This window comes from Meleagris gallopavo, chromosome 1, assembly GCF_000146605.3.
Source record: "Meleagris gallopavo isolate NT-WF06-2002-E0010 breed Aviagen turkey brand Nicholas breeding stock chromosome 1, Turkey_5.1, whole genome shotgun sequence".
In the NCBI taxonomy this organism is placed as follows: domain Eukaryota; kingdom Metazoa; phylum Chordata; class Aves; order Galliformes; family Phasianidae; genus Meleagris; species Meleagris gallopavo.
This window is the reverse complement of record NC_015011.2, coordinates 11,555,026-11,583,008: the sequence shown is the minus strand read 5'-3', so window position 1 is coordinate 11,583,008 and position 27,983 is coordinate 11,555,026. Positions and strand designations below refer to the sequence as shown.

General features: G+C 42.9%; 1 protein-coding gene across 1 annotated transcript in view; it reads right to left on the bottom strand.

Annotated features, from left to right (window-relative positions):
* Positions 1-2,925: 2,925 nt before the first annotated feature.
* The window catches only part of CDHR3 (cadherin related family member 3), a 31,913-nt gene continuing 6,855 nt past the window's right edge, over positions 2,926-27,983 (bottom strand). Inside the window, exons 4-18 of the mRNA XM_031552936.1 lie at positions 27,010-27,095; positions 26,152-26,246; positions 25,956-26,060; positions 21,718-21,866; positions 20,225-20,414; positions 18,736-18,904; positions 16,949-17,294; positions 15,727-15,953; positions 14,678-14,849; positions 12,815-13,059; positions 10,116-10,297; positions 8,587-8,600; positions 6,893-6,924; positions 6,180-6,228; positions 2,926-4,249 (exon numbers count right to left, since the gene is read on the bottom strand). Coding sequence (XP_031408796.1) covers positions 3,936-4,249; positions 6,180-6,228; positions 6,893-6,924; positions 8,587-8,600; positions 10,116-10,297; positions 12,815-13,059; positions 14,678-14,849; positions 15,727-15,953; positions 16,949-17,294; positions 18,736-18,904; positions 20,225-20,414; positions 21,718-21,866; positions 25,956-26,060; positions 26,152-26,246; positions 27,010-27,095 — 2,375 coding nt within the window. The 3' untranslated portion in view covers positions 2,926-3,935. The remainder of the gene's footprint in view (positions 4,250-6,179; positions 6,229-6,892; positions 6,925-8,586; positions 8,601-10,115; positions 10,298-12,814; positions 13,060-14,677; positions 14,850-15,726; positions 15,954-16,948; positions 17,295-18,735; positions 18,905-20,224; positions 20,415-21,717; positions 21,867-25,955; positions 26,061-26,151; positions 26,247-27,009; positions 27,096-27,983) is intronic.

The window sequence follows — 27,983 nt, the reverse complement described above, 5'->3', positions numbered from 1 at the left end:
GGGGCGAGCCGAGCGAGCCTGCGAGTGGGGCAAGGCTGAGCTAGGAAGGGCTGCACAGCCACGGCACTGCTGCTCCCAGAACAGGATTTCGATAACCTAGCAGCCAGACGCTTTGCTCAGGAGGAGATTGTCCTGCTTGTCTGACCCTGCTGTGTTCGAGGGGTCCATCTCCGAGTGGTATGAAGTAGCAGTCGTATGGGCAGATATTCTCATCTCTGCAGCCAAAAGCTGATCCCCTGTGTGGGTCTCTTGGAGACCACGAACAAATACAGTGTCAGCACTTTTACATTCCCTGATAAAAATGAAGTTGTGTGGCCAGAAGCTGAGACATTTACTGGAAGTTCTATTTGGTGTTAATACCGATGTGAAAGCAGAGCATTTATGTATTAGAAGAGTATTTGCTTTGGAGAAAAGCACTAAAACCACAGCATTACATTCCCACAAGCTACGGGCGTACGAGACCAGTGTGGAAGAGTCAGTGCTCTTCTGTAATCTCTCTTGAAACTTCCACAGCGGCTTTATTCCAAAGGTCCTAAATGGAGACACAGCAGTCAAACGCTACAGCAGAACTTACGCTGATTTTGGCAGACTTTGGATATAACTAATATGCAATGTGTAACAAGCAACTAGAGGGCAGAAACTGTTGCCCTCAGCCACCCTGCTTGAACCATCAGAAGCCTTTCTCTTGTAGTCTCAGTTTATTAGTGCCATCACTCTAAAATAAATGGCACCAAAATTCACACGTGTTCCCATCACCCAATCTGTCCTCTCCTGCACAGAGCAGCATTCTTGCCTTCTGAACTCTTCCAATGGTGGAAAAGTCTCACAGTCTCAGCTAAACATTCCAGTAATTAAATGCTCCGAGCCTGTACGTTGTCCTTGCTCACAGTCCATCTAGTGGTTGTTTCCAATGCTGAATGTGTGCTCTCAGAAACACTTCTGAAAGGAAAAAGCTCAAAGCTGGTTGAACAGCTAAATGAGGTTTCTAATATTTAAAGCTGCACTGCGCAGCATCTTTTCATATATTCATACACGTAATAGGTATGTGTCTAGGTCAGTCATTTTTGTCTTCTCTCCTTTTGCTCAACCAAAAAAAGAACAAATAACTGCATTCCTGGTGAGATATGAGGCTGTTCTTGATTCCTTCACAGGGAAAGAAGTCAATAGCACTGGGGGTAGCTGATGAGGAGGCTGTAGCTGATGGGGGTCGCCTCTTTTCCTCTTTTCTCGCAACAGTAATAGGAGGAGAGGGAATGGCTTTAAGTTGCTCCAGGATAGGTTCAGATTGGATATTAGGAAACATTTCTTCTCAGAAAGTGGTGAGGCACTGGCACAGGCTGCGCAGGGAGGAGGTAGAGTCACCATCCCTGGAGGTGTTCAAGAAAAGGGTCAGTGTGGCACTGAGGGACATGGTCTGGAGTGGTCACAGGCATGGGCTGATGCTTGGACTAGAGGATCTTAGTGGTCTTTCCAACCTCAGTGATTCTGTGACACTATGAAAATGGTGCTGTTTTACATACAGCTGAAGCTCAGATAAAGCTTTGCTATTCCTTGATTTTGTAGATCCTGAATGTAAGTTTGTGCATAGTGAAAACAAAGAGTAGGATGAAGAATTAGATGGAGCTGGAGATGAGCATCACACCACCAGAGTGGGTCAGGAAGCATGTAGCTGTGCCTTAGGTTCAGCATGCTGGTTTCCCCATGCAGCAAGTGGCATCGAGTTGTACAATGGCTTATTTGTGGGCACTGCCCCCAGAAGGGCTGGCTGCACCAGGAAGTTCACCCACCCTGAGCAGTATTAGCTCTGAGGCCGGGCAGAGCTTGGGCATCAGCAGTACCTCTTTGTAGAGCCATCAGCTGTTCTGAGGCTTCCAGTGCTGGGGTAGTGTCTTTCCTCCAGCTGTTGGCCAGCTGTGGGGGGCCGCAGCACCAACAGCATTGGCTGTGACAATGAGTTTGCTTAGATGGATGTTCACAGTGTGCTGTGATAACATGTTTTGCCATTGTTGGCTTTTTTTCCTGAGAAGGAAGGAAGGAATTTTGTGTAGCTCAGCAGCAGAAACAGCAGTAGCCAAAGATGAGTTTTTATCCACCTCTTTCCAGGTTTTCTGGCTGAAACTGCAGTCTCTTTCTGCCTCCTCTTCAATAGGGGGTAATTATCTCTTAATCGCAAAAGTAGAATGAGAAGAATGGAGGAAGCAGAATGGCTGCCCCGGAGAAATGCCCAGGAAAATAGGTTTAAGAAAATGATGAAAACAGTTCGTTTAACTTCCATGGATAATGAAGATACAATATTTGGAGGTGCTGGGTGTGTCTTTGGGACACTCTTTGTGTCACAATGACAAAGCGATTGGAGTTACAACAGCACTATCAGTTACCATAGGACTTCTCTAAGTGACTGGAAAACCACCTACACAGATTGCACGTAGCGTATTTACAGCAATGAATGGGAACAATGGCAGCTGGAGCTCCAACCAGCCCTGTTGGTGCTGGAGGGGCAAACAACACTATAACAACCACCACAGCCACAGGAACTGATAATACATTCAGAGACCATAAATCACTCTTTCCTATCTCTATCTTCATGTCCATGACATGCTGAGTTTCTGATTGCTCAATGAAATGTCATTTGACTCCAGATGTTTGGTGTTTGTAAGGAAAGCTGCTCCTGAGCCAAATCACTCCTTTGGAGTGCAGCAAAAGGCTGCAGCACTGTGAGGAGTGGCTGTGTAATGTGTGGGATCCTCAGTGGCATTACGTCCTGGCCACGTCCTCCCTCATACAACAAAACCAGTGTGTGTGGCAGGATCTTACTGTCCCCCCTGAACCTAGACCAAGGGTTTTCTGTTGCCACCAAGCTGAGATTTGTCCTTTGATGCAATAAAAAAAAAAATAAAAAAAAAAACCACCACCTTTTTCTCATCAGGAAAGAAAAGAATATAAGCCACTGAGAATTAAGTAATCATTTATAATTAATTTTCTTCCGATTAAAATAATTTTCGGAAATCTTGCAGGGTTTGCTTGTTTTATATCAGGTTCCTTGACAGCACTTTACATTATACACGCTCACACTTGGAAAAGATTATTTCACCACATGTGTTTACTGTAATTATTCTTTTAAGTGTGCTCCATTTGATTCTGTAAAACACTGAATGTGCCAAAGGAAATACCAAAGGTGAAGATATTGAATGCTGCTCATGGTACAAAAGAGAAATAAGCTGAAAATATTGACATAAGGCCCTTAGTTGCCATGACAAGATGTGGGTTGTCCCCAATCCAAAACTGCTTTCAAGCTATGTTCTTTTCTATGGCAAGTTTGGATGAGAGGGAAGGATGAAATAAAACACTGAACGAAAATATTTCTAGCTGACACTAGCAAACTTTTCAACTCTAATCTGCTTTTCACCCGTTCTGCTTTTCAGACTTAGCAGAGACAGGAGAAGGAAGCCAACCTCACGCTCGGCTCTCCACACAGCTGCACTCCTGGCCCCATTCTCTGTGTTCATGTGCATGTTGCCCACCCTGAAAGTGATCTGGGGACATGGCCATGTTGGTCTGGGGGCAAGGAGCTCTCCCAGAAGGAAGCCGCCAGGAGCTACAGCCCAGGGGGCAGCAGATGCTTCTGTCCATTATGATGCTTTAGGTTCTTTTTCTCACTCTTCCACATCCTCCCTTTCTCAGTAAACAGCCTCTGCTGCCTGCAGGGACTGTCTTTGCACATGGAAAAGCAGGGGCTGCATTCTCCCAGATCACAGTCACTGTCCTGTTACTTTTCATCCCTTCTCTCCCAGTCTTACCCACACATGTCAATATTAAGTCCAACTTCATCCTGCCCTTGGGTCCACAGCAGAGGCCGCCTGATGTTCTGCAGCTGAGAGAGGAAGAAAGCTTTAGGCCTGGTGTAACCAAAGGCAGCATTCATTCAGGGAGAAGAGTCAGTGTCTGCGCTGTTGGGCTGCTGAGGGTAACTCCCTGTCCTCAGGCTCCTCTTTCTGTTTCGGTACCTCCAGCCCATCCTGGCCTGGTACTTGGGATGGCCCAGCCGAGGGCCTGGCAGCTTCTCTTGGCTCTTTCCTTTTCTCTGAAGTCTCTTTTTTGCTTGGCACCTCTGCTCTGTCTGTCTCTTGGCCACCATTCCCTATGGCACTTGACCTTACCTGCATGGCTGCAGTGGGCTGGAGGGGCTCACTGCTCTTCTTCCACCTCCGGGCCCCTGACTGGGTATTGAATTCATACATTTTGCCAGTGACTTGCAAAGAAGAGAAGACAAGGAATTAAATCATGCCTACTTTAGCAGGTTAAGATGAGACAGATCTCGTGATGGGGCTAAAAAAGAAAATGTGAAATACCTGGAAACCTGTTGGAAACTCTGTTTGGGAACAGAGCCAAGAGGGAAAGCTTCACTTCTTCAAGCAAATATGCCCACCTTCCTGGGCAAGTACCAGTTGTGGTCACTGCCCAAACGAGATGCTTCTGCATCTGTATAAAAACTGGCTACAAATTTTTTTGCCCTTTTCAGATTTTGTGAACAATTTCTGCTTGGACACCAAACGTAAGTCTCTGCTCTTTCAGTTCATTTACTGCTCAGAGATAGGTGGAAAAACTGCCATCTGTCCCATGTGATCATATCACCCTAGTCTAATTTACTGTCTCTTGCTAAACAGGTAGAGAATCAGGAGCTTTAGTGGTACTGCTTTTAATTAAACATTATTAATATGAGACAAACAAGGGACTATTAAGGCCTGGAAGGAAATAGTGGCTATGTGTTACTGCATGTTACAGTTTGTATCAGAATTAATGGTTTCTGACACATTAACACAACTCGAGCAATTAAAGATGAAACTGGATCTCTTCACAGGGTGTTTCCTGAGTGCTTACAGGACAGACATGTTACAGCAGCCCAGACCAGGCAGCAGCTCCTGACTGGCCCTCGTAATCAAATTCAACAGCTGATATGCTGGGAATTATCAAATCTCATCTCTGAACTGCCAACACTTGATCCTCTAAGGTCTGGAATGAGCCACGGAGAGGAGAGGGGAGGAGAAGGGAGGCCTCATTTCTCTGCTGGAACTACAAAGCCATGTTATACTGTAGTGCTTGTGTGAGGCATGACTCAAGTGCTATTGCTGGGGGGGGCTCAGATAGCCAAAAATGTGGTGTGATCAGTTTTGTGAGGAAGGGAACCACCAGCTGCCTGCCACAACACTGGCAATCAGCAGGCTGGAGAACATCAATGTTTAGTGTTGAACAAATCCAGTTACAAAGGGGACTTCAGAGCTCATCCCTCCCGCTCCTCTTTATAAATAGCAGGTGGGCTTGAGGCCAGCTAAACCAGCCTCAAGCAGCTCTCTGGATAGCCTTAATTGCACAGTAGGGCCCCGTTTGTTCACCCAAGTCCCTTTGCCTAGTGTTTCCTATTAGCTCACAGCCTCAGAGAGCCTGGAGCCAGCTAATAAGAAACACAAGTACAGACACTTGGGTGGAAATTTGGACAGATTAATCCAAGGCTCAGAATAAACCCGCCTCTTTTCAGAATAATTTGAGACCTATTGTTTTGAGCCTATTTTCAGATGTGTTTGTTGAAGGCATATTTTGACTGAGTGTGCCCCATTTCACCAGCCACCCTTCTCCATGCTGGGGCCCTCAGCTGCCACAGTTTATCTAAAAGCAAATGCTCTTCCTTGTCCTCCCCAACCAGCAATGCTCAAGACTCAGAGAAATGGCAGCAATACCTGTTGCTCTCTGGAGGAGGTTTGTGCAGGAGCAATCAGCTCACCCATGCAACCAGGGAGCAGTTTGGAATGCAGAACCCGTATACCTGCAGTTCCATCAACCTGTGGCCATTTCTCAGACAAGGAGAGGTCAAAACCATGGAACTGTGACAGCAACCAGGGCAGGGGACAATAGCTGATTCCTCCTCTCTTCCTACCTCCTGCACCAGATCCATATATGTGGGTGAGCAGTGAATAATCTGGCCATTGGAAGTGGGAATATTCCTCCATTAGAATTGTTAGTAGGGCACTCTCCTGCTTTTCACTGTCTGTAAGATAGAGCTCCCGCTCTCCTTGGAAACAGCAAACTTGAAGTATGAAAAGCAAATGTCGAACTGTATTTAAATCAATTCATCCAGTTTCTTTCTGGCCAAACGTTCATATTCACTGTTAATTGCTTTTTATTACCTGGGTCTCTGGCTTCTCCGTCAAAGACAGTGTTGAGTTTTATCATTTCCTGTGAAGAGAGACAAATTGTTAAATGAATCCTGTGAATTAGGTAAGCAAGGAAAGCAATGACTTGGAAATGTTGACCCACATGGATGGAGGTGGATTTCTATGGCCTGTATGTCGCATTCCTGTAGGCTGAGTTTAATCAAAACTGGCAACAAAAGCCATTTGTGGTGAAAGGTGTTGCTACTAGATGTTCAAAGGAGAATTATAAAAGTCTGACATACACCATACCTCCACGTGTGCAACCACAAGAGGGTCACCTCCACCCAGGGAAAGGTTGGGAATTCTCTCTGCAAAGAACCTGGGAAGGGAGAGTGCATAGTGGGAGGACATTGCAATCTTTATACCATTACAGCTATCTGGGATCAAAGAAAGTCACTGCAGTATTTTTGTCGCAAAATAGTACCAGAGAGGCTGCAGAATCTGGCACTTGGAAGCAAAGGGACCATGATGTAGGTGAGCATCACCACATGTAGGGTTGCTTCTAGATGAGGAGATCAGCTGCAACACTACCCTACTTTGCATTTAGGGACAGTTCTTTTTCCTCCCTTAGCATCTCAGCATTCTTTTTGAAAAGGGTCATCCTCCATAAAAAGATGGTCATATTGCATGATAGGGCTCAGAATAAAACCTTTGTTCTGTTTTGTTCTGAGGATAGCAGTACTCACCAAAGCCACTTCTTTCTTAGGTTTCTTCTTTTCTACAGAAAAATAAATGCACATAGCAAAGAATCAGATGTAATCAGATATTACGTTTTCATCCCCCACTAAACAGAGATTTTTTTTTTGTTCCTAACTTCTCAACTTGCTCAAAAGGGCCTTATTGCTTTTCACAGGATGATCCCTAACGCTATTTGAAAAGCGAACACCTTCAGAGTGTTTTGGAGTGAGGATCAACCACTGCCAATAACTAACCAAAGTGCATACATTGAAAAGTCTTATTCCTTCAATAATGAATAAATAACAATGGTTTCTTAAGTAAAATTTCCTTCCTAAATAATATGAATAGATACAGAAATTCAAATATGTTCATTATTAAAGCTTATTCATGTCTTTGTTCCGTGAATAATTCTTTTCATCTATGCCATTCCACACCACCACAACTGGGGATTTCTTTGGGGTGAGTTCACCCCACCTGGCCCAGCCATCATGGGTCTGTGCACCACATACTGCCCCTTCAAGGCATATTTTGAGGACTCAGGTGTTGTAGGAGCTTGGACTAGCTGTCTACCAGCAAGCAAATCACCCTCCAGGGGATATTTGAACCACAAATGCAGATTATTGTGTTTGGTGTTTTTTTTTTTCCATGAGTGTTTGTACCTGCAAAGCTTGTGCATTCAAACATCTGGAGACAAACCAGGGAGTGCTGCAGATCCAGTCAAGTCAAATTCAGACTGAAGAACGGTTTGGTTACATGTGAATTCACCATGCTGTTAACTCATCCCACTTGCAAACAAATGTAGTGGTGTCTCAGCAGCACGGCATTGTGGATGATACCCAACTAGTTGCTGTGATTTTGTCTCACCAGTTTGCTTAATGTCCATCCTTTGGAGAACTGCTTGCTGGCAACACTGGCTTTTGCAGCTGGGTGTGCAGTGCTGAGGCATTGTGTTGATAGGAAATCTATTCTAACCAGCCTTCGGGCCTTTCTGCCCGCCCCTGGGAACCAGTGTTTTCAGAAAACACGAAGCATTGCTTTTTTGGAATCTGGCCAATGCTGAAATGCCTCAAATTGGGAAGCCAAGAGAACAGCTAGCTTTGTTGGGCTGTGTTAGTCATGTTTTTTTCAAGCTGGGCGAAACTATTGAGTAGAGGGAGTTATAAAAGTGGATTCTTAATGAGATGATACAAATCATGCTTGTTAGGGGAAAGCTAATGGGTCTAATAAGAAAAAACATGCTTAAAAGCACCTATTTAAAAAACACTTCTTTTTGTATGTGTAACCTGTACCCCTGCTAAGTGATACAGACCCCTGCAAAGGCACCAATACTTGAAAATAAATCTTCAGGTATATCTAATGGTGCCAGGATGAAATGAAAGGCATTGGAGAATGGGGAAGGCAGTTGCTGATGAGGGAAGGAATCATTTTTTTAAGAATTAACACATAAAAAATACAGTCATTCTTCTATCCATGCCAGAAAACTAGACTACTCTGAATTTGGCTTTTGCCTAATAATTAATAGACATGAATACTGCAAGGACAATGATATCACTTAGGCTGGCATCCCATCATCAGCCAGGGTGTTTGATCTGAGTATTTCTGTACTGGAGCAAATGTATTTGTCTAGAAATGGGTTTACAAATTTTACACAGAATAGTAAACTTGGTGTTGTTGAGAGGTATCAAAATAAAGAAGTACACACCTGGAGCATTTATCCTGCAATGAAGAAGAGTGAGAGATATTGTTAACAAATGTCTTAATTTCCCTGTATAAAAGTATCATGCTTCATTCTCTTCCACTTGGCAAGAAGGATGTGTTTCCTTGACTTCTGGGATATGCTCGATTGGTTTTGTTTATGTTTTTGTTTTCACTGAATGCCTGCTCCATTTAACACTGTTCCCAAACAGGAAAACAACCCTGAGTGTTGCTCTGACACCTCTCCAAGAGGGAATGATAATGAAAAGATACACTCTTATTGATTATAGCATTATGGATTTTTATAATCTGGAAAAAATGCATGTTCAGACATTCTTATCTTGTTCCATCCTTCGAGGAAGGTCAATTTTTTTGATCTGCTGTGCTCAGATAATACTTTTTAAATATATGAAAGACTGTAAACGTATTTGAAAATATAAAAATTGCTTTTTAATGGGAAAGCCTGCCTCCCAATGAATCACTAGCTCTATTAATAAATAATAACAATGGCCAGGCTATATGCTCCTGGATTCATTTGTCATTTTTATCACAAGTTGCTAAACTTCTTGCACACATCACTTGAATTATAATCACCGTCATATATTACCTCTTTACATTTTCTATCATTTCCAAATGTACCTCGAGTCCCAAGAATACTTACATAAATCCTTTTCAAACCCATGAAAGAGCTCTTATCTCTGTGTTTGTGACAATGCCAGTTTGCAGGCACCTTGGCTCCCAGCAGCCATCTCTTGCCACTCAGAACCAGAACTGTTCCCAGTGGCTTTTGCCAAGAAAGAGCACCCAGAGGTGCTGTGAAGCTCCATGGGTCAGAGCCTTGCAACAGGCCAAGGGAGCGCTGCAGGAAATCTGCAAAAGCTTTGCCAGAACAGAGAATTTGGCATTAGCGCCAACATTTGAAAGAGCCTCTGAGTAACACAGCTGAGCGGGAGGAGTACGTAGGGTACCCACCCTTGTGATGGGCATGGAGTATGGCTGTATTTTTGCTCAGCACAGACAGGTACAGACTCCAGTTGTGCCTTATGAGCTTAGCTGTCATTAGAGGTCATAATGCTAAATCCACTATGACCTTCTGCTAATGATTTGGTGAACTATTAGCAAATCCATGAAAAACAATCCATAAACATTTTTGGTTGATTTCTTAAAACCAAATATTAGAATCATAAAGTCATAAAATCATTACATTTGGAAAAAACCTCTAAGATCACTTAGTCTAACTGTCCACCTACCACCAATATTGCTCACTGACTGAATATCCCTCAGTGCCACATCCACATGGTTCTTGAACATCTCCAGGGATGGTGACTCCCCCACCTCTCTGTGCAGCCTGTGCCAGTGCCTCACCACTCTTTCTGAGAAGAAATGTTTCCTTATATCCATCCTGAACCTCCGTGTACATCTTGAGGCCATTCCCTCTCATCTTGTCATCCTATTGTCTTATATTGCTGCAGCCAGCAATTGCACTTACTGCAGCAGAGGGCATATGGCTACAAAACAGCCAGGATTCTCACTCACAGAGGTGTGCCGTCAGCTCGGGATGCAGACGGGCAGCGGACACAGAGCCACCTGGCCAGGAGGGCCCCCAGGTACCCCAGCAGTCCCAGGAGCAGCAGGCTGCCCAGCGTGATGACAAATGGCACGTACCACGCCGAGTCCAAGTAGAGGTTCTCCCTCTTCGTCACCACTGTAAAGCCAGGCTATTAAAACAAGATAGGAAACGTTTCTCAGTGCTGCATTCCTGTACGGCACCGTTCCTCTGGCTGAACTTCTGCACCCAGACACCTGGCCCAAGGTGCCCCAGGGCTCTGCTCATGATCGGCAGAGGCAGATAGCATCTGCTGGAGGTGGTGATTCAGCCCACATACCTCTCTGTGAAGACCGAGATGGGCCATAAGCTCAAGGGGTAACCACAGGCACTGAAACAGAGCCCACCCACTTCACTGCTTCCAGATCGTGTTTCAGTGTCTTATATTAAAATAGGCATGCCATGGTGGGGCTGGAAAGCCTCAGATTGCTTGAGAAGCTGTGAGCATGCTGTCAGAGGGTTTGGAAGTTCAGAGAATACTGCCATTATCAAGATAACGGTTTCTCATTACCTAAGGCGAAACTGGAATTAGGTCATCTTCACTGCAGTGATCATTCAGCCCCCTTTGTAAAAGGAGCTGAATCCTGAGGAATTGTGTTATTGTATAAAAATAAGTGAAACTTCTTCTTTTCCTTGCTCCAGAAGGGAAAATCACATTTCCTGAGCAGCTGCGATCTCCCACATCCTCCATGCACCAGGAGACACAGCTCTGAGCTGGCATCTCTTTTGGTGCTAACAGCTCATTCATTGGGGTCCCACCATGAGACTATCCCTACACAGATCAGAAATTGCTTGTTTGTTCTACGGGGTTAATACATGGCGTGGTTCTATTCATTCTGATCATCTACTGAAGTTTTTATTAAATTTTCTGTAAGACATTTGTAATCACATTGTGTATGAAATTTAGTGGGATATCTATTTGCTTTCCATCTAAGGACACCTTTCAAAAAATAGAACACGGCTGAACTGGGTAATACCTGTAACTATTAAAAGGAAGTGTTTAAAATGAAGAGGCGTCAGTGTCTGTTGTCAGCCAACAGGGCTGAGTACACCAAATTTTTAAAGAAACTATCAAATAATCTCAAACCACCACCACTGTAGCCTCACTGGGATAGAAGTCACAAGTGACTTTGTGATAGCGTTTCTCATCACTGTGCTACCAGCCTTCCATCACCAGACTCACAGGTAACAAGTGGTGATGGGAGATGGTGCTGTAATGGAAGTGCTCTTCTGGAAAACAGCCTTTAAGTGGAAGACTGGTATCTCTGGGGAGGCAGATTTAATGTTGTGGGTATGTGGGCTAGACTGTTTGCAGTTGTGGTAAGGCATGGGAGAAGAAACACAGAAGTTTTGTTATTCAGCTTAACTTGTTGTTTCCATATCAAGTAATGGGGAGGAGAAGGCTGTGAGGAAACCATTTATTCCTTCCCAGCAGAGCATAGATAATAATGGGATTATTAATCAGTCTACAAATTTGAATTTAAGCATTTCCATAGCAAAGCTTCCAGATTTTGTACATGCTGCTTGGAGCACCCTCTGATTCTGTCAGATTTGGACAGTTTCACAATGAATAGCTCTTTTACACTTCATATTCTCATTCATATTCTCATAATGGCATTTGCAGGCAGGCACAAAATGGATGGATCCTGGATGGTGGCGAGATGGCATGGCAAGGGATGAAAGCAGTAATCAGCACAAAGATGGGGACAGACTGGTCTGTGTCCCTCCAACTGCGCTGCTGCAGCAGGCAGGAGGAAAGCAAAAGCTGCTCATATCCTGCACCAGTCTGGTGAAAATCAGCCAAGAAGCAAAAACAGTGAGCCAGAGCTTCCCTGGGATGGATGTGCCAAGGAGCAGGTTGTATCATGGGGATGCTGCTCTGGGTGTAAGGCCAGAATACCAGCCATGGATCATTATGGGGCCCAGGAGCTCGGGAGACATCCAGCCCACCTGCCTGGTTCTCCATCTGAAACATGCTGAGGACTCAGAACATACAGAGGATCTGCGCAACTGCTTCAGTTCCTGACAGGCAGCTTGAACTTTTACCTGAAGGTGACCTCTGGGTGGAAAAGCGTCCCTTGTAAATGATAGGGATTTCTTGTTATTATTGTCTTTGTCTATTTTGGCTTTGGTAGGCACAGAGTAATGCATACCACTGCTAAAGAAGCACACAGAAGTAAAGGATGCTGGAGTAGAAAATATCTTTTAAAAAAAGTAGTGCATGAGGTAATTGTAAGGTTCTAGGCAAAGGTTAGCCCCTACTCTTTCTTTATTAACAAAGCTGTCAAAATCTTTAACTTCCCAGTTACATGGTAATGGCAGAGTGACTGGTCTTTTTTTTTTTTATTCTTTTTCTTTTTAGAGACTACAGTACAAAACACATTACAAATGTGTAACTGGAGCCAATCCCCAAGACACCAGGCAAATCAATGAACATGGGCTTCAGTGTGAGAACACGAAGCTCAGTGCATCCTAAAGTTGGACCCACTGTAGGTTTTTGCTTTCCTTTTGCATACATCTACCCTCTTTTCTTCAGTCTCAGCAGATTAACCCATTAAGTCTCAGCAGTCTTCAGCAGATTAACCCATGAAAGAATTGAAGAGTAGGGCATAATTTTCAGTTAACTTACCGTTGTGGTAGTGACAGTTGTTGGGTTTGGGATAACTCTGATGCTTAAAGTCACTGTTCCAGTTTTAACTAGGTGTGTAGCCTTGTTCTCGGCAGATAGTAAATTGTCGTCTGTTATATAGACACGCAGTCTGTAAATCCATTTTGTATCAAGCCCACTCTCATAGTCAAAGGGAGATGCAAGAATCAGCTGAGATGTGTTGGAGCCAGCCACTGGCGAAAAGGTAAAATGATTGTTCACGTTGCCTGCAAGTCACAGTAATGAACAAACAAACAATCATCAAAAAAGGAAAAAAAGTGAAGAAAAATCCCACATTAAAATAAACACATGGAGCAAACTAAAAGATTGGTTTCTATTGACAAACTTGTATGGATCACTTAATGCCCGTGTAGTCATATGGCTCCTTGATCTTCTTGATAATATATAAAATCATATAAGGAAATCATCACAAAATCATGGAATAAGACTATCTATGAGGACACAGCTGAGACAAGGCTGTAAAAACTCCTCAGTGCCATCAAGGATATAAGAGGAGACTCTCACCTCACCGGAATGATTTTTTCTTGTAGCCTGGAGTGCACTCAGAAGCAGCAGCACCCAGTCTGGGTGAGAACCCTTGTATGTTGCAGTCCCACTACTGAGGTGGCTCTGCAATGGCCCCTTGGCCATATGGGCACTACCAGCATCTCATAGGTCCCTCCAGTCCCTTCCCACTACTTGTTTCTCTGCCAGAGCATACCACATAGACATTGACTGGCTCCCCCTGATGACAGCTTATGACTCAGAGGGGCTAATTTCCACCGAGGCTTCACTCCCTCTGTGAGTTGCTGCAGGAGGCAGAGAAAGGAGATTGGTGTGTCCGGCCTTTCATCTCTTAATTCTCTGTTCAGGTTACTGGAGATCTGCTGGTGACTGTGCAGTCTTTGGACTGACCAGAGACAAAAGAAATCAAAGCCATAGAAAAGTACCAGAAGTACCTTGGTTCTGCTTATTTTGCCTTGTAGATCTCCAGAGTTGAGGTGACACATCTACTGTGCAACAACTAATGAGGCCATGAATAGCTCTCTGGCTCAAAGACCAACTGCACAGCATAGATCACATCTCTATAACCAAACCTCAAGGCCTGCACTCTAGAGGGCCCCTACACACTGCACCCGGCAAGGTCTCAGGCTCTGCAGCAATGCCCAGGATTTCTCTGAGGCTGTACTTCTTGGCACAGACCAAAATCATGCCAGCAACTACAATTAAATTTTCAGCAGTGTGAGTCAATAACCTCAGCTACAAAATCAGCAATAGCAAAATAAATTCACCCAAGAGAGTTTATTCTCTTTTATTGTGAAGCTGGATACCAATCCGTACTCTTCTTCAAATGGATGCAATTGATTAATAGGTTCAATCATTCTTTCTAATAACAGGATTTTAGTGCATGCAGCATGGAACTAGGGCATGCAGGTTTTCTCAGTTATTTTGAACCACGTGCCATTATCTAAGTGAAAGCTACACAGGGTAACAGAAATCATCTACATTTCTCAAGATTTACTCAACTGTAATTGCAAGTGAAATTTAACCATGAAGATATATCCCTCATTTTACTGAAGTCCTTGTCAATAATACAGTTAACTGTGGATTAATTAATGTGGTAGGCAATCCAAATGTACAAGGGCATCATTCTAGATAGTAGCAGTGAACTTATAGAGTCATCTCTTTTCAAATGCAGCAAAATAATGATGCGTGAAACTTGAGGATCACAATTAGCTCTCCATAAGAAGCAGCATACAAACTGTGCTAGATTTTTATTTACAAATCAAATTGAACCATCAGTATTTTTGCACTGTTTTCAGTTCACACACTCTGACACAGTACCTTCTTCAATGAAGTAACGGAAAGATCTGGGATCAGAATCACGATCTTGACATTGAATCCTGAAGCCATTTACATTGGTCCCAACTGCTAAACTGACTGGGATTTGAATTGAATAGAAACTGGGTGAACAAATGGGTTCTTCATCATTTACTTCCAAAACATTGACAGTTACCTGAAAGGAAAGAATAATAAAAGCTGAAGCTCTTCCACTGTATTGGGTCAGAATTTTATTAACTTCAGAAACTATTTGGCTTTTGCTCTTTAAATCAGCAGCAGTTGAAGAGCAATGAACCTCTCTTCCAAACTAGATTCTATCAGAAAACATAAATGTTTGTTTGACCTTTACTTCTTTTTGTGACCAGTGCTCTTTTGGGAACAGGTTCCTTGACTTGAATCATGTTCCAAAACCACAGGGATTTCAATCTGATGTGTCTGACTAGTTGAATTACCTGAGGTGTGTTGTAGTAGAAATGATAAATAATTCCAGGTATTCATTAAACTTCCTTTCCAGTGCCTCAAATTGCTTCACAGTTATTGGTTGGGCTTCTTAGTACAATTTAATAATAATTCAGAGCAAGATCCATGGAAGGGATGAAGATTACTTACAGACAGACCAGACTGAAAGAGAAATACTGGTAATGGCCTTCTGCATGTCTGAAAGCAACCTTGTTACACCAGATCTGCTTAATGTCAGCTGGTGTTATCTGGTTGAGAGAAAAAGCTTACCACTCTCAAAGCTCTGTCCTTTTGTGTTTGTTGGATTTTAATATATAACAGATAAACCTGTCATGATTACAAGTTCCTGATGCTAAGTTTTCCTTACTGATTGCCTTGAAATATTACAGGTGATAAACAGATTAAGTACCTCCTTCCTAGTGTCTCCATGGGCAGTACTTGGCTGGAATAGAAAGCAGGCCTAGAACCCATTCACCTCCCACCAGATATGAAAAAATAAAATATAAGGTCATGACAGAGGATGCTCGAAGTATTCTTATCAAGAAGAGAGACAAGTATAGATAAAGGAGGAGAAGTAGAGTGGGTTTACTCACAGATGCTGTTGCAGTCTTCTCTTGGTCTGAGGCTTGCACTGTGAAAAAGTGTTTCTGAGTTGTTTCATAGTCTAATCTTTCTAAAATCTTCACATCTCCATTAATTGGGCTGATCCAGAATGCATTTGTGTAATCCTTGGTCCCTCCTCCAGCTATAATGGAATAAGTGATGACACTGGGCGGCCAGTCTGCATCACTGGCAATCACTTTTCCAATACTGGATCCAACTAAGAAGAAGATAATCCGTATTTCATCAACATTTTAAACTTAGAGGAGAAGGAATTACAGAATGCTCTTTCCTGCCAAAGCTTGATAAAAATGTAACTACATATCTGCTTTAGAATTTTTCACCCCAAAGAAGTAAAACGAAGGCATGAGAAACACTGGTTTACCATGTTGGGTATGGCTCCCCATGTATGTATCTGCTAACAATGAATACCACAATGCAAGGAATCCGTAGAGAACAACAGCAGGAATTCTCTGGTGGCAAGGGCCACCCCATAGCCTGGCACCAATACACACTAATTATTTCCAGTGTCCAAGCACTGGCTTGAGTTGGAGGAATACCTTGAGAAAAAATTGCTGCTCCTCTGTCTGGAGAGTTTGAAACAGCAGTTATGGGGCTCAGCACAGACAAATGCAAATCCTTCTCCTAGATTACGGTTTAAGGCCACATTTGCAGCAATTGTCCCTGGGCTGTGGCAGAAATGGGAAAAAGCTTGGCTCCAGCCTGAGGAGCTACACTGCCTGTTGGAGCACACACTTCCCATCCAAGCATCCCTATCCCATTCTGCCTCCTCAGTGAGCTGGGTCTAAAGGGATGGTGGGGTGACAGTTTAACACTATGCCTGGGCCAAGGGAGTCCTCTCTCATCTGTACCATGGTCTACAGTGGTTTCTTTGCACTATCGCAGTCTTTTCAAAATGCTAATTTAGCAAGAGCAGAAAGACAATCTAAAACAAGAAATCTGAGTTCAGTTCCCAGCTCTGTCCCAGATTTTTTGTATAATTGCTGAATTTGTCTGTCTTGATTTCTATCTGCACAACTGGAGTTCTTGCCAGTTTTGTCTATTTAGGGGTACTAGGCAATTGTACAGGACCCCAGCTGAACAGGAGCTTTGAGCAATTTTCCTCATTCAAATAAATGAAAATGTGTTTGGAGCAAAAGTGCATTCGTCAGCATGACAATGCTGCTCCTATCATGTAGGTGCTACTTACTGTACCTTTAGTAATTTCTGGAACTTTAAATTCATATGATAGACTACTGAAGACTGGAAAAAATTCATTCACTGGCTTTATCCTGATATAAATGTAAATGGTATCTGGAAATACAACACAAGATGAAATCATAGTTAAGTATGGCTGTGAAATTTTCTCATGCATATATTCAAAATACATATGGTACTCCTCTCTCCATGCTGTTGCAGTACAGAAAAATATTTTTAAAAATGTGTAAAGAGGATACTTGCTTGAGTAGTTAGGAGAGGCGATATCTTGCACCCTGACAGTCAAAGAATAAACTTCAACTCCTGGATTAGATGGATTTTCTAAATCAATACTTTCAGTCATCTAAATTAAAAAGAAACACAACTGTATTTATACTGTCTTACATGAAGTCACAACACACATGATGGCAATCAGTTTTCTCAGCATGCTGTAGATGTGGTCTCCCTCTTGAATACCCAGAATAGTCCCGTAGGAGTAATATAGGCTATAAATCAATTACAGCATTGAATTTCAGGCTTTTCCTTCATGTTCACGGTTTGGGGTCTCTTGTCAAGACACTTTCCTTCTGTTTGTCCTCCCCTTAAGTGCAGGAACTTGTATCATTTGAGCAAAGGGTCTTTGCCTTTTACCTGCTTAATTCCAAGTGCATGTAATGAGCTGGCTATTTACCGTGTCCTTTGTTGGCTCAACACAAGCTTGCGATTGCTAAATAGCAATAGTTGCTCCTTGAGCTCAGGCGTGCAGACTTGTATTAAAGGTATCAGGTTCAGCCACAACAGTTTATCCAGGAATCAAATAGCTACTAAACAGTGGCTCATATAGAGCTTTAAATCCTCATCTCCTGAACTCTGTCTCTCTGCAAGAGCCTCATAAATTCTGGGGCAGTGAGATTAAAGCACAGGCATCCACTGCATTTTGTCTATAGGTAAACTACTGGAGAGATGGGACGCTTCAGATAGCCTATTACATTACACAAGCAAAGTGATCAAAGGGCTGACAACAGTCGTATCCTGTGCAGCACTGAAAATGTCTTCTGTGCTGGTAGATGAAGCAGCTAAGGATGGCGGTCATTCGCATACATGCTTCTAATAAAAAACTAGCGTTAGTCATACAAAATCATTTTACTGCACCTATCGCATATTTGTCTTTTAGGCAGAATGCCTGTGCTCTCACTACAGTTCGTGGGGTTTCTTTTTTCTATATTTGTCTGTGGTTCTTTTTAAAGCAGCAAAGCAACCATCACTGCACATGTCCAGCAGCTGGTGGGGATTCTGGCAAATGCAAATTTTACAGTAGCTATTAGCATAAGGAAGTCATATTTTGACACATCAAATCACACAAAGTACAAATCCCACCACACTTTTGTGAATATTTACCACATTTACCATATTGCAGTCCTTCACACTGAAGAGAAAGATCTTCCATGATCTACCGTGAATAAATAGGTATGAGATGGTATCAGATTGCTTTGTTTAACCATTTCAAAGTTGGTGCTTCACATGCCCTAAAAAACTCCTTTTTTTCAGTCCTATCTAGCGTTTTGATTTAAAACAGCCCTCTGTCTTCCAAACTCTGTAGGATTCATAGAAACTGTCCTATTAAAGGGTCTGTAGCTTGTATCTAATCGAATCATTCTCACCAACTCACTCTGTTGCAACATGAATTACAGTAATCCCTTTTTCTTGTACAGGCAAAAACTCCAAAGTAAGAAATGACCTTTGTGAAAACTCATAAGATGCTTTCTACAACGAGTCCACTTGACATAAAGCCACAAATGACTGACCACAAGTCTTCCGGACTCAGCAGACTCCAGAGCAAAGCTGTTGCTTCCAAAACCAGATAATCCAGTGAAACTAAATAGATTGTTTGGTGGATCAATATCAATATCTTTACAGCTGTTTCTGAGATCAAGAAGAACTATCCCAGCAGTAGTATTTTCATTTATTTCTTTCCTGTTTAAAAGAAAGATGTTTCCCATCAGAGCTCCTTATATTTCTCTTGAATTCTTCATATACTCCATGCCAAAACATCGACTTACTTCCATTTATTTTCTAAGTGAAATCCTAGATCTAAATAGACAACAGCTGATGAAGCAATCTAGAATCTGAACCATATGCTGTGGTGGATAACAGCCCTGTGTAATGAGCAGCCACAGACCCAAAACCAAGACCTTGAAAATCCACTGAACTACAGAAGGCACCATGAGATTTTAATGCTCAAGATTATTTCAGTTCCTAATTTGTATTTTAAAACATCTTTACAACACTCATTTTTTCATTACATTATAATGTTTTCCTGATGAGAAGTTCATTCTTTTCTCCTTAACTAATACCTGGATCATTCTGCTGCCTTGTAAAGCTAGTGTTTCTGGCCCTGCTGTTGACAGTAATGGTCTCAGTGACGCATGTGATGGAATTGGTAATGGAGGGTGCTGATTTTATCTTAATCAAGAAAATAAGAAATAAAAGAATAAAGAACTAACTGAAATGTCATTATGCCCCGATGTTCCCTTGTACAATCCCTATATACAGTCTCTCATTTCCTCCCCCGAAGACTTTTGCCTCATTCAGATGAAAGTTTGAGCTCAATGGACCACAGAGACTGTTGTGCTGTCATCATGGACATTGTAACCAAGTAGCGCTCTGAAGAATTGGATTCTCTCCCTGCTAGTCCATAAAACTACATGATTTAAATGCAAGACATTTATCTTAGCTAGTGAGCAAACAATTTAAACAGATACCCACTACCCAGGAATGTCTCACTGCAGAGGCCTTGGCATGAGATGCTGGGTCTTTATTTGCAGAACAGTCCATCTACCTCTAGTGGCAGTTCTTTGAAAACTACCCTATGCAGTGCTGTGCCCCCTACAGCATGGGCACATCCAGCACTTCAGATGGACAATTTTGACCTCAGTCTTTCTGAGAAATGGAGATAATGTCATACCCTCATCTACAAACATAAGCCAGCTGATCATCATAGAATCATAGATTCTTTAATGTTGGAAAACACCTTTAAAATCGTCTAGTCCAGCCACCAACCCATCCCCACCACGTTCACTAACCATACCCCTCAGTGCCACATCTCCATGCTTCTTGAAAAGCTCACAAAGGTCTCAGAGAGTTCAGAGCCATAGCAAAGTCCATGACTAAGTTACTGTGCACAGACATATATGACAAGAGGCTCTGAGATCTGAGGACCCTAAGTGACGTGCCCTACACTGGGCACTGGTCTGTGGTAACAAGGCAGTACTAAGGCAATCAGAGCATCAATACCTGAAGGTGGAGGGATTGCATTCTGGTGGGTTGTCATTGATATCTCCAATGATGACTGTGATCTCCATTTCACTGAAGTGCCCTCCACGAGGGCTGTCCTCCACCCGGACTATCATGGAGACATTGGGATGGAGCTGCAGGGGAAGGACATCGCGGTCGATTCTCCCGGACACCTGCAGCACTCCAGTTGCTGGGGAAAAGCAGCCAGCAGTTAGATGTTCACCCTCAGGGAAGGCAGTAAGCACTCGTGGTGTACTTGTGGGAGGACAGGATAGCTCAGCAGACAGGTAGCAAGCTGAAGTCTTTTGTTCTCCAGAAATTATGACTGGTTTAACTACTTTTCAAAATGATACAAAATGGCTTTGATAGCTCTAGCGTAAGCCTTTCACAGATAAATACCCACTGCTCAAAAATACACCAGTGGCAACCTCAGCAGAGGGCTTGGAAAGCACTTAGATTTCATTACACTCTCAAGGAAATGGTGCAAGTCAGAGCTGAGTGCACTCACCAAGCAGCAAGCACAATGAGCAGCCCATGCTGTCCTTGTTCTCTAGCTAGTAAGATGGCTTCACTTTCTGCTGTTGTATTTCAAGCACCCTTCAGCACATCTAAATCTACTCATATATCAAAAGATCTGCTCTCAGCTTGTGTCAAGTGCTCTGATCAGCCGTTCAATTAATTACTTTTTCAATTCTGTTAGCCTCTATCCAAAAGAGAGAAAATTGTTCTGGCAGAACACAATACTGTTGCCAGTGTCCTGAGGAGATAAAGGAACAGTTTGTATATCCTCTACCTTTTGGGGCGAAATTGAGAGGGATAGTAGCAATACACAGCCAAAGGGCGCAGGGAATCCAAAGCATGTAAGGATAATCTTGATATCCCACAGCGCTGTGCTGGATGGCATATTCTATCACTGTGATAAACATCTTTAAAACAATAGCAGATGAGAGGCAGAGCAGTCACTGAATTACAGCTCTAGGAGCAAAATCCTCAGGACAGAGATGGGTGCACCCCAGAGAGCATGGGGACATGGAACCAGCACATAGGAGATGACTCTTTAGAATGGCCTCACCTGAATAGTGGCATGAATAAAGCTATGAAGCTGAGCAGCAGTTTTTGTGCATCACAGTGCTAGAGCAGATTTCATGTAGGAGAGAGCAAGCTGTGGTCTAAGTACTTGCAGCCATTGCAAGAGCCCCAGAAAAGTCACTACAACTGTTAGAGAAAAAGGCAGCTGATTCAACTTCCACTCAAGGAATCATCAATCTCCAGCCATAAGAAAACATTTGTCAATAAATCACCTTTGGTCTACTTTCTTTAATATATTTTAGTTAATATTATTCAGCTGATGGAAGAACTTGGCCCTAAAAACATGCTGAGCATTCCTTTTTTATAGGGAGAGACACTAAAGAAAATCAACACTCAGGCAAAAACATCTGTGTGGCCACTCTCTTTTTCGAGAGAGTCAGAAGGCATGTTTTTGTTTGTCTTACATGGATTTATGGAGAAATATGTGTCAGAAGACTGGATGCTGTAGAAAAGTCTGCTAGGAGAGTCTTCATCATCAGGATCTTTAGCTGTTATATTGGCAACAACAGTTCCTGGGCTTTGTTCCTCAGGAATCCTGTAGATTCTTTGTTTTCTGCAAGAGAAAGCAACGTTCATTCAGCAAAAGGCCTGCCTGTGTTTGCAAGAGCAGCTGAGCACAGACTTAGCTGAGCAACCAATTGTAGAGGTAAAGCATTTCGCCATGCTGGGCTTGGAGTTGTTGTCACAGTCAATATCCCAGTCACTGGTTCTGCCAGCTGGACTGCAGCAGCAGCTGAGCTGCAACGTGCGCATTAAGCATGACAGAGCTGCAAAAATAAGTGTCCTTCCCTTTCCCTGCAACTTTTTCATAGTGAATGCAATTTGACTTTCACGGAATTGTGGAAACTAAAGATGGACAGGGCTGTTCAGTCAAGCAGTCTGTCTCCCTGTAGAATCACCAACCTGTCATTTCCTGTAAATTGTTATTTTCCAGGAGAAAAACAAAAATAGAAGCAGTAACACAGTTATATTTTGGAGTGAATGTTGGAGGCATATGGGGTGCAACAGCATTACTAAAAGTCATGGGCTGCTCCTCAGGTAGAGGCAAGAAAGAACATTCCTGTGGCTGCCCTGCTGATGTCCCCATGATGTTGCTCCAATTTCCCAACGTCTGTCTGATTCATTTTAAATACAGATGCTGTTTGGCATGCCAGTGCTCCCAGATTTCCCATGTAGTGAGTTTTATGGCTCAGATATGGTCTGGCAGGCAATTGTGTAGGATTGTTTATAATGGTTGCAACTGCGTGTTCACATAGGCACTAAGGTATGCAGTTATGGTACTTGACCCATGTGCTAAAACAGGTATGGACAAGCATACAGAAACTGTGCAAAGACTATGTGAAAGGTGATTTATTCTCCTGAAATGCATGAATACACAAAACATCTACTTCCAAAAGTCAAAGGGAGTTGAAGAAGCTCAACAGTTCAAAGAAGCATTAGGAGCATGTTTCAAGACAGAAGCTTTTTTGTACATTTTAAACTGCCACCACAAACTGACTAGTGCATAGTTCCTAGTTCAGGAAGACATGAGCTTTATGCTCCAGAGAGGAATCACAACTCTGACCTCTCTCCACAGCTCTATCTTCACAGCCCTGCCAATCTTGTATGTGCCACTGCCTTGTCCCTACCATACAGATCTCTCAGGAAGGAGTGGGCCATTCTCAAGAATGTGCCCATTACACCAAGGGCTCATACAGCTGGGCAGGAGCTGGAACCATCTCCTACACAGCCATGTCTGGGCTGTGTCCTGCTGTCAGAAGACCCACCACTTGCCAGTCGTATTTTACAGCACAGTTCAAGCAGACCTTTTAGACACTGTAATATAGTTGCGAAGGAAGCACGTATTTGTTTTGTTGTCCTCTTTGTTTTCTTGACTCCACAAGTTTTCCACTGATTTTAGCAGCCAGAATTTCAAAAGGGTGAATGCTGATGCAGTGTTGTGAACACCAAAAACAGATGTGCCTGCATATACCACGGGAACAATTAGAAAGACCCTTTGAAACTCTGCTCTTGACAGCTTTGATCAGGAGAAAATAAAGAAGGTTTGCTAACTTGTCAAGTTTTCCAACTCCCATCTCAGCACTAATTATTATAGTGTCAGAAAACACATAGTCCCAGCATGCAGCTCACATTTTAGCAGGGTGAGGGCATGCATGTAATAGTGAGGACAGCTCACAAAGAGTAATTTAATTTCAAGCTCTTTACAAACTGAGCTTCTATTTTTGGTCCCTCTAAGAGGGAAAAGATTCAAACAAATACCATGCCTTATTTGTGTCATACAACAACTAAGTCTTAGACATTAGGTGTTATGGATACTCCACTCACAAGTAGATAAATATTTAAAAGAGCTCCTTCAGCATTCCAGACATAAGGATAAATAAACAGAAATGGCAACATTTGGATGAAATAATCAGTCTAGAAACACAATGTGCAAATGTTGGCACTGGAAAGTGGATTCCTGCTGCTTGTACAGCACTGTGGATAGAGCTGCTAACCTTTTTGGTTACTTCATACATGAAGTTCAAGTAGCAACAAAAATATCCATCTCTCTCTTTAATACTTCATTCTTCCATTTCCCTAGGTTCTCTATCGCTCTGCCAGCAAGGTCTGGATCCTTGACCTCAGCCTACACAGCACCCAGAGGACTGCTCCAAACCAATGCCCAGTGACCTTTTGGCATGGTCCAGGTGCTAGGACTTAGAATCATAAAGACTGGAAAAGACCTCTAAGATCATCCAGTCCAACTGTCCAACTACCACCAGTATTACTCACCAAACCATGTCCCTGATTACCATATCTACACATTTCTTGAACACCTTCAGGGATGGTGATTCCATCGCCTCCATGGGCAGCCTGTTCCAATTCCTCACCACTCTTTCTGAGAAGAAATGTTTTCTAATGGCCATCTTGAACATCCATTAGCTCAACTTGAGGCCATTCCCTCTCGTCCTATCACTGCTACCTGAAAGAAGAGGCTGACCTCCACCTTGTCACAGCCTCCTTTCAGGCAGTTGTAGAGAACGATAAGGCCTCCCCTGAGCCTCCTCTTCTCCAGACCAAACCATCCCAGATCCCTCAGCCACTCCCCATCAGACTTGTGTTCCAGACACTTCACATCTCTGTTGCCCTTCTCTGGACATGCTTCAGAGCCTCAACATCTTTCTTGTAGTGAGGGGCCCAAAACTGAACACAACACGTGAGGTGCAACCTCACCAGAGCTGAGTACACCCACCTCCCTGTCCAGCTGACTACATGATTTCTGAAACAAGCCGGGTTGGCACTAGCCTTCTTGAACACACTGCTGGCTCATGTTCAGTCAAGTGTCAGTCAATACACCCAGATCCTTCTCCTCCATGCAGATTTTCAGCCACTCTGCCCCAGCCAAGCCTGTAGCAATACATGCAGTTGTTGTGATCAAAATGCAGAACTTGGCACTTGGTCTTGTTGTAGCTCATACAATCAGCCTCAGCCCAGTGATTCAACCTGCCCAGATCCCTCTGTAGGGCCTTCCTACCATGTGGATTGACTCTTTCTCCCAGCTTAGTGTCATCTGCAAACTTACTGATGGTGCTCTCAATTCTCTCATCCAAATAATCAATAAAATATTGAACAGGACAGGCCCCAGTACCAACCCCTGGGGAACACCACTCGTGACCAGTCACTAACTGGATTTAACTCTGTTCATTTTACTCCCTGGGCTCAGCCTGCAGCCAGCTCTTTACCCAGCAAAGAGTGTAGCTGTCCAAGCCTTGGGCTGCCAGCTCTTTCCATAAGTGGCAGGAGAGATCTCACCATAAATACTCTCACTGGGGACCTTCTACAGCCTCAGGATCAGAAGATATAAAGAGAACATCTAGAATCCAATTAATGTCTCACACAGAATGACAGAGATAAATCAACTGCAAAATCAGACCAATTCTACAAGAACTGTGCTTGTCAGCTTCCTGATTCAGAAACCATTTGTTCACTGTGCTTACCACCACAAAATAGCCCCCTGGTAGCACATAGGTATTCTTTCCTATTTCTCAAATTTTCAACAATGTTCTTTATTTCAACTAAAGCTCCATTAATTTTCAAAAGCTATTTCTGACTTCTGTGGTATGATACAACAATTTCCTGCTTATGACAGTCAGGAATGGCAATGTTTCAAAGAGGACTAAGGTCGCTACACGTGTGTGTGGCTGAGAAGAAGAGGAAAAGGCAGATCAAAAGTGAGACCTTTTTATGTCTAGACATTTCTGCATGAATAAACATTATTACAGTGAAACACACATCTGCATGAAGAGTAAATTCTGTATGATTGTATTCACATGGGCTAAAACTCAGGCCTTTGTCTAAACTTGTCCAAGGGTCTTTGCACAGCTTTGACCTCTACTTGCTGACAAGTACAAGCCTGCTCAGCTGCCCTTAGTGAGAGAGCAGAACCTGCAAAACTTAAAACTAATAAAAATACAAATAATAAAAAAGGGAAATGAAAGCAAATCTTTTCAGTAAAAGGAGACATGACAAAATGAAAACACTGTTCTTGGTAGTACTGTGTTGCTGTATTAGTTTGCCCTCTGTGACACCCTCCCATTGGTGCCAAGGCAGTAAAGGTGGGAAAACATCTACATTCTCAGTGCAATGGAAGTTTTTCACTCACGTGGTAAAGTAAGGGCTTTCGTCATCGATGTTAATTATATTTATATTCACTGTTCTAGTGGAGTTTAGTCCTTCTGGATCTGTCACTGTTATATTTAAAAAATAGCTGTTAAATAAGAAAACAAAACAAGAATCACTCTTTGGCTACATAGAAAAGCATTGCCTACTGCAAGCACATGGATAAGAGAAATTCTCACCAGTGTGGATCCTTCTCGTAATCTATTTTTTTTCTTGAAAAAATGTCTCCATTTTCCAAGACCCGGAATGGCACTGATTCAGGGAGTGGTGAATACTGAAATGAAGAAGAGAATGAATTAGTTTCTGCATCATTTTGTTTGAGCATCCCTCTGGTTGTGCACTGCTTTGCATAAGGGCTGAGGCACAGCGCAGTGTCTGACCCAGAACTGCATGATGAAGCATGGAGACACACAGATGCATTTCCCTCTTTGGGTCCAGCTCCTGAATGCGCTCCTTTATATAACAACAGCCAACAAGGAAGAGCTGCAAAACAATTCTTAGCTAAGTGCTGCTACTTTTCTCCTTTCTGCAAACAAAGTTATCATTTCCAGGGATTTTTGCTGATATCCAGAGTATTTTACAATATGTTAATCCATTTGCTTAACTCAGGGTCACAGTGTGCCCTGGGATTGTCACAAAAATGAGATTCCTTTGCCTTGTGACCAGTTTCCTTACTGTCTCGTATGAAAGAATTTACATTGTGAGATAGAAGATTAAAAACTTTACATACTTTCAGTCATTCTATTCTACTAAAAATGTTCTGAAGACTTTTTCTTTTTTTTTTAAATACATGATTCCTACTATATCTCTGATTAACTGCATCAAATTCTGCCTTCAATGCCCCTTAATTTTGGAATGCTGAGAATTCAAAATACAATTTGTGTTCAAACATTGAGGCTGGATTTCCTCAATTCCTTATTGACAACGCTTCAACCTTTTCCAGTGTTCCTGATGATGAAGTGTGTTGTTGGAAGAGGCAATTAGCACTTCAGATACAGCAGTTGATATAATTTCTGGGTTTTTTTTCCCCGGCTTACTTTGAGTTCACCATTTTCAGGATCTGTTGCATTGACTCTGTAGATGAGTCCAGGAGGCATTCCTTCCAAGACATAGATCCTCACAGCTGCATGGATAGAAGTGCACACAGTGTTAATTGCACAAGAATGAAGGGCGCACCAGCAAGAAGACTGACATTCTGAAGCTGTCTGGGTGCATTACTGTCTGATGTGTGCTCTCACTTCACCAGCGCCCTTTCAAAATTCTCACAAGAACGAACACAAACACTCAAAAGATTAAAAGGAAAAATGTGTAGACATCCCTCACTGGTAGTTGAGAAAGACTGATCTGTAAATAAGGTCTTCCCTGAGCTGCTCAATGGGTATGGAGCACAACTGCATTTTGTAGACACATGTCTGTCTCAGCCATGCAGATGGGGAGAACAAGATCTGTTCTCCATCCCCATCCCTTTCACACCCTCCCCTGCCCCCTGCCAGGAGAGTTCAAAGCCTTTCCTCTTCATTTATGCTTTTCTTTTACATCTGTGGGGTGAATACATGGTAGATGGCCTGTGCTTAATCTCCTGCCTTACTCAGAGCAAGGGGTATTCCTCCACAACTTTGCTGCCCCACACTCAGCCACTGGCAGCTGGCTCAGGCACAGTGGTGAGTGGAACAACAGCTCCTTAGATCCCATTATTTGCTTTCTGCCCTTTGTGTCTGCTGAACCTGGCATTTCTGGACTATTAATTGCTGCTGTGACCCCTGCTGACTGCTGCTTCTCATCACAGCAGTGGGAAACCCAGTGCAGCATAATGAGTTGTTCCCAGAGGACAACAATACAAATATAAGGTTTAATGAGAGGGAGATGCTTTTTAATAACCAACGAATGCGCAATTAGTGTCTAATTGTGGCTGGTACTGTTAACTACAGCCATGCAGTTAGACAGATCAGACATCTGTGCTCACCAATTTATGGCAGCTCTAGCTGAGAGTTAAGCTGATGCACTTATTTGT